Genomic DNA, 7500 nt, shown 5'->3' on the forward strand with positions numbered 1-7500 from the left:
CATGGACCATAATCTCCCAAAATGTCTTGCGCAAGCATATCATACACCCGACTGTCCACACCTTTGGTTCTATTGACATTCCATGCGCGAGCTCACTGCCTCCATCAGGCCGATATCAAAACACAAGGTGCAATCAAACTCGCACATCGCTCATGACCAGGCAAACACAGTACACACACACAAGCGCGCGCGCACACAGGGAGACAGGAGCAAGAAAGCCAGCTGATTGACCATACCCTGTTAGAGATTCTCTGACCATACCCAGTCCAAAAATATCATGGGGGCTATCATAATCCAACAGACAATAATGTCTTCAGATGTCATTTTTGCAGCCCAAATAATTCAAATATGCCGTAATTTTGAATTTCTAGTTGAAGTAGCTTGAAATGTAGTTCGCTACATTTTCCACATGGTTGTAGCTTGCCATTTCAGGAGGTACTGTAGCAGAGATTTTGTCTGGAGGTAGCTTGTCTACGTGGTGGAGCTAAATGTTAGCTCACTAGGTTAGCAAATCACGAGTAGTTCTAGCAGTCTTTGGAGCTTGCCCAAAACTACACAAAACATGCAGATAGCCAACAAACACAAGCGAATCTGCACACATCACAATACACACGGTATGACTAAATCACGCTGCCAGCCCACTATGAATTCAGGAAAGGTGTGTCTGTTTGAAAGGGGGTGTTAGCTTGGTGACATGATAGAACGGGTGCTTGTTTGAAGTGAAGGCTAGTTGCAACTAGAGCTTGACTGAAGACAAGTAGAAAACATGACAACAACATTGACACCAGTGCTTCGGCGAGCACATCAGGAAAAAAAACAGATGTCCTACCTTACGCTGTCCTGTTACTTGAAGATAGAGCCCAAATATCCATTTAGATTCGCCAAATATCCATTTTGATAGATAGCCTACAGCTAGATATAGTGTGATTGAATAGTGGATGCCAAAATGAGAGGAAAATGTCAACATTGTGACCTATGGCTGCTAAAAAAAATCCCTGAATGATCTAAAAATGAAATGAAGTGGGATCCCTATAGAGTTATCGAGATATTAAACATTCCAGATTTTTTTTTTTTTCATATAGGCCTACTACGAGCCCGCCTGGCTCTGTTCAAGCCAGCATAGAACTGACACCTGATTGGTTGACAGCAGCATGACATCACTACAACGAGGCTAGATCTACTAACAAGGTGGATAGCGGCTTCGGTTGGAAAGTTGTTATTTGTACAGTTCCATATTTACATATCATCGTGTCAGAATCGTGCGGTCTGTGCTGGTTACAAAGTTGCATAGCCTAATGACAGGAGCGGTATCACTGCTCAAAGTGTGGTCCACGGAGCTCTTCTCTACTATTTCCTCTTCTTAATCATATTATTATTATTATACATATTTTATTTATGTCAGTCCAGTCCAGAGAGATTCGGGGCTAATCCCCGGAGATCCGGGGCTGTAGCCCCGAATGCCCAGGTCTCTCGACGCGCCTGGTCACCACCCAGTGCTGTGACACCAGCAGACATAATCCTAATGCCACCACCATTGATTGTATATTAGAACTGGATGCCAAGCAGGCGTTCTTTTCAATGGCCGCCACATGCTGCCACCATACAGTAGCAGTGCTGTCACAGTGTTGTGACAGTGTAGCTGTAATCCGTGCCAATCACTGTGCCACTATGTAGGTCAGGGCATAACCACGGCACAGAGGCACCAGATCAATTCAATGCTGGATTTTGATGAGGGGAAAGACCAAAAAGTCACATCAGAGGAGCATATGCACACTCACACACACACACACATAGACTTGCACACGGACATGTACACATGTACGCACGCATGCACGCAGGCTCGCTCACACGCTCGCTCGCTCACAAACACACACACACACACACACACACACACACACACACACACACACACACACACACACACACACACACACACACACACACACACACACAAACACACACACACACACACACACACACACACACACACACACACACACACACACACACACACACACACGGGGGCGCACATAAATAAACGGCCACTATTGCCACTTTGTCTCCATGACCATAATTGCAGAATATGAGCCATGCTGCAAACGCCAACTGCAGCTGTGGAAACGGCACATGAGGGTTTTTTTGTGCTCAGATTCAGAACTGAAGTGATGTTATCTGAATCACCTCCTCAATTGCAGAAGGTTAACATTGTTGTCATGCCAACTGTGTCATCTATATGATAAAATGGATACAATCAGAACTCCAGGAGAAACAGAACTCGTTACATTCCGATTACAACATTTCACAGTTGTCTTGTGAGATGGTGTGTGAGTGTGGAGGAAAAAAGGAGATGCTGGAATCGAAGAGGGTGAAAGCTTTTCCGTTATTTATTTATTTTTGCTAGTTTTTTTCTCGTCGGCTATTTTTTACCCCTGCTCGGATCGTTCATCAAGTCTCGTCTCGTGGGACACTAGTCAGCACTTCCTAAGCAAGTGTGTGCATGCACCTCAGCACAGACTAAAAACAAGTTTGAATTCGTAAGTATTTTTATGAGACCGTGTATAGAGTTGGAGGTGCTCTGTCCAGACTGTGACAGTTGGCTACAAAGACCAGCCTCCAAAGACACCCCACACCCCTCCCCCTTTCCATCTTCTCATGTTCTTCTCCCCCCCCCCCACACACACACATGAAGAGTTCAGATGCAAAACCCCCTAAGTGCCATTTCAGAAAAAAAACTTAATTCATTTTTATTTAATACAAAGCTATCTTAATTGCATATTTTTACATTTTATTTATGTAATATATCTATTTATATGTATTATCAAGTACATGAATATAAACCAAACCAACAACAGGGTTCTCTAAAAATATAGAAGTGCAGGACTTCAGAAATGGAGTTAGGGGGTTTTGCATCTGAACTCTTCATATATACTATACATCCTTCTTTGATGTTCCTCTGTCATCTCTCTCTCTCTCTCTCTCTCTCTCTCTCTCTCTCTCTCTCTCTCTCTCTCTCTCTCTCTCTCTCTCTCTCTCCCTTTCATGTCCATCATGCTATGTTGTGTCTTTGCCCCTTCAGTATCCCATGCTGTTCTTCTGTCTGCCTGCACTCATCACCCCCTGTGATGCTCCCTCACCCCAGCCACACTGACCCCCTCCCTCCCTTCTCTCTCTCTCTCTCTCTCTCTCTCTCTCTCTCTCTCTCTCTCTCTCTCTCTCTCTCTCTCTCTCTCTCTCTCTCTCTCTCTCTCTCTCTTTTCATTAGTGTCTTGCAGAGGCCCATCAAACACTTGACAGCTAGCGTGTCATCTCCATCTCCATCTCCCACTCCCTCCCTTTCTCTCCCCCTCTCCCTCCTCTCTCTCTTCTTCCCTCTTCCTCCTCTCTATATCCTCCCACCTCTCTCTTTCTCCCCCCTCCTCTCTGCCTTCTTCATTCTCCCTCCTCCTCCATCTCTTTCCCTCTCCTCCTCCTCTAGCTCTCTTTTCTTCCCTCCCCCTCTCTCCATCTACTCTCGCTCTCCTCCTTTGGCTAAATATAGCAGACCTCACTCTGCCTCTGTCTCTCCGTCACTGCTGATGTTCACGACTGCTTGATGGCAGCATTATGGTCGTCTGTCACATACGCGAGAGGGGGTGGTGTGTGTGTGCGTGTGCATGTGCGTGTGCGTGTGCGTGTGCGTGTGTGTGTGTGTGTGTGCGTGTGTGTGTGTGCGTGTGCGCGCGCATGTGTGTGTGTGTGTGTGCGTGTGTGCGTGTGTGTGTGTTCAGATCTCCTCCAAAAGCTCAGCGGCTCCTCTGTACTACCTGTGCTGACAGGGAGGAGGGCTGTAAAACGCCAGCTGTGCTACTCAGCCTAGTCCAGTGCCTTACTCGAGATGGTCAGCGATTTTCTTTTTGCCCTAGTCAGCCCTGCTGCAGCAGAACCAAGCTGCATGCCTACTGTACTACCCACCTAGCCTGACAGGCCAGGCCATTCAGTTTGAATGACTTTGCAATTCAAAATGAATGGTCTGATTAAGCTTCTCTGGGGAGGGTTTAGTCGTCCACCAGACGGGCGCCAATAAGCAAACGCACTTGGGCGCATAACAACATACGACTGTCAGCTGTTGGTCCATTCATTTCAAACCTGGGGTGCATTTCTCGAAAGCCTAGTTGCTAACTACGGTAGCTTCTTCATTGGTTGCAATTCAATTTGCCATTGGCAACTACCGAAGTTGCTAACTGGCTAACAAGTACGCTTTCGAGAAACTCACCCCAGAGCTGAGCCCACTCCTCCAAACCAAGTGCTCCAGGGCATCGAGGATCCATGTTTCGGTCTCGTTTAACCCACTGTCAGCCTAGGCACAACAACCTTTGTTCAACATCCCCCATGCAAATGAGAAAATAGCCTTTGAAATGTGTTTTTTTTTGGCGAGATATTGAATACAATTCTACCGTCAGTGACGTCTTGTCTTTTGAGACTCCACAGACACAAGACGTCAGACAGATACTCGGACGTCGTAAACCTGTCATGAAAACCCAGACATGTCCCGGGAAAACGAACAGTTGGTCAACCTAACCACCATCCCTCTATAGCCACATGCTTACTACCCGTGCCTCGACCCTGTAGCCACTTGCTTAGTACCCAGACATGTCCACCACCCCTCTATAAACCTGATATAAACCTGTCGTAAAAACTTGTCCAGGGAAACTTGAACAGATGGTCACCCCTACTCAATACCCATCACTGGACCCTCAAGCTACAGTACCTACACCCTTGTTTTCTTTTCAGTGGCCCTAGGTGACCTCCAGTGTGACCGGACTTGTTTGTGTTGTGGCTTTTTGGCGTGTTTCCCTGCTAAACAGTGGAGACTGCAAGCTAACGAACACAAGCAGCTGTCTGAGTGCTGTAGACATGCAAGCTTTCACGCACAGACTCACACACACACACACACACACACACACACACACACACACACACACACACACACACACACACACACACACACACACACACATAGACCTTTCGCGCTCGGTGGTTCTCAGAGCTGCAGGTGTTAGCGTGTTAACGTGTTAGCCTCCTTCAGACCCCCCTCTTGGCCCTGCCCCCTATGACACAATGTGACTAACACGCATCCACTTCCTCTTCCTGTTGGGCGTCGTCGTCGACTGCAGCTTTGGGTGGTGCTCGCTTCTACCCTACATGTGGTGCTACAGTCCTGTCTGTCTGTCTGTCTGTCTGAGCTGTTTGTGTATCTGTCTGTCTCTGACTGCATTGTTGTTGTTGTTGTTGTTTTTGTTGTTGTTTTTGTTTCTTGTGTGTTGATGTGTGGGCTCACTCTCGTTCCCCCTCTATGTGCTGAACGTTCGCTCGCCCGTCCGCCTGCCCGCCCGCCCATCCACTCATCCTGCCTGACTGACTGACTGACTCTCTGTCCGCTGGCGTTGCTGAATGTTGGGGCGCCACCCTTTGCATGCCTCACGTGACCTGACCTGACCTGACCCCGTTCCAATCTACTTCCTGTCTGGGGGTCAGGGGTCACGCTGGCTGACCTGACGGAGAAGAAGAAGTCCGGCAAGTTCGGCTGGTTCAGCCAGTCGTCCGACACTCATGGTAAATTGCAACCACCCAACACCCACCCTGCTCGCACCCACCCAGCACACCCACCCGCACCCACCCTTTGGATGATGCTAACATTATATATACTGTGTGTGTGTGTGTGTGTGTGTGTGTGTGTGTGTGTGTGTGTGTGTGTGTGTGTGTGTGTGTGTGTGTGTGTGTGTGTGTGTGTGTGTGTGTGTGCGTGTGAGGTTGTGAGGTTGTGTGGATGCATGATTGTGTGTGTGTATGTGTGTGCGTGCGTGCGTGAGGGTGTACGCACGTGTGTGTGTGTGTCATACCTGTCAACTGAGCTACCAAAAATCAGGAAAATTCCCATATTTTAAGCCAAAATTCAGGACATTTTCAATAGGCCAAATCCTGACAGTCAGCGGGACGACAGTGACAGATCACACGGTGCGTTCTACTCCTTTTCACAGCAGTCCGCGTGCGAAGCAGTCCTGTCTAAAATCCCCCTACAGCGCACGTTTTGGAGCATAGCCTATACAGTGTGAAAAACAATAAATATGAGTTTCTCCCTGTTGTTTTGACGCTAAAGTTGTCTGGAGCTTGCGCAAAACTCCATGCTGGTCTGGTGCAGATTGTGATTAGGTTAATCACATGATTCGCTGTTCCGAGGCTTGTGTTTACCATATGAACAGCGTTGTATGAAATTGAACTGACTGTTTCTGCGAGGCAAAGAGCACGCACACACACCTACGGAGCTCGAGGGTGACAACTCATATCTTCAGGAACTTAAATTCTTGGTGGCATCTGGCATAAAAACTACTGGCAGGTAGCTTGATAAGCAAGACCCTCTCCTTGCTACAAGTAGAGGGGGTGTGGTTCGTCCGGCTAACTGACAGGGCCGTGGGGATAATTACTGAATCGACTGTTTTTTGATAATGTGAAAAATCGGGATATTTTGTGGGAAAATACAAATTCGGGAAGACAGCGGGAAATAAGTAAGAATTAGGGAGATTCCCGTGAAATTAGGGATGGTTGACAGGTATGGTGTGTGTGAGTGTGTTTAGTATTGGTGTAATTGCTTGTAAATGCTTCGTTTGGTGTCACAGTATTATTTTGTCATGAATATATATTTATGTTCAATGGTAATGTACGGTATGATGTTCAATAACAGCTGTGTTGTGTTTCTTTGTATTCCGCTTCCCCTGCGGTCTGGCTGTTTGTGTCAGCAGGAGGTGTGTGTGTGTGTGTGTTTGTGTGTGTTTATGTATATGTGTGCACTGCTTGTTTGCTCATCTGAGTGTGTATAAATTTGTGTGTGTGAGAGTGAGCGTTTTAACACTGCCTATCCTGTGCTGAGTTTCTGAATGGCGACGGCCGTGTTGCTCGTATGCTGCCTGAGCCCCAAGGTTTTGTCTCCTGCTCGCCTACTCCTTTTGTGTTCACTCCCCTTCTCCTCCTCTCCTCCTCTCCTCTCCTCCTCTCCTCCTCTCCTCTCCTCGGCTGATAACACTCCCCCCCCCTCCCTTTTTCAGCATCCATGCATTCACCACCTCCAGCGCAGCTCACACTTGCGCTGCCCTTATTGAGGCCAGAGAGAGAGAGAGAGAGAGAGAGAGAGAGAGAGAGAGAGAGAGAGAGAGAGAGAGAGAGAGAGAGAGAGAGAGAGAGAGAGAGAGAGAGAGAGAGAGAGATATAGAGGAAAACACAGAAAGAGAGCAGAACAGGGAATAAGGAAGAGAGAAAGCAGAACAGTGGATAGGGAGAAGAGAAAGAAAGAGAGAGCACAACAGGGGATAGGAAAGAGAGGAAGAGAGACAGTATAACAGAGGAGAAAAGAGAAAGAAAGATGGAGAGAACAGTGGATGAGAGAGAAAGAGAAAAGGAACAATCGCTGGTGCGACAGGTATGTAGCTTTGAAGAAAGGGGGTCGGGGGCCAGGCATTTTCTGTAAAA

The 7500-nt window shown here is 47.4% G+C and overlaps 1 protein-coding gene across 1 annotated transcript in view; it reads left to right on the plus strand.

The window, feature by feature from the left end:
- Positions 1-7500, plus strand: part of cacna1da (calcium channel, voltage-dependent, L type, alpha 1D subunit, a) — a 166966-nt gene that overhangs the window by 79530 nt on the left and 79936 nt on the right. The window contains 1 exon segment of the mRNA XM_063215328.1: positions 5515-5592. Coding sequence (XP_063071398.1) covers positions 5515-5592 — 78 coding nt within the window.

This window comes from Engraulis encrasicolus, chromosome 14 (genome assembly GCF_034702125.1).
Source record: "Engraulis encrasicolus isolate BLACKSEA-1 chromosome 14, IST_EnEncr_1.0, whole genome shotgun sequence".
Classification (NCBI taxonomy): domain Eukaryota; kingdom Metazoa; phylum Chordata; class Actinopteri; order Clupeiformes; family Engraulidae; genus Engraulis; species Engraulis encrasicolus.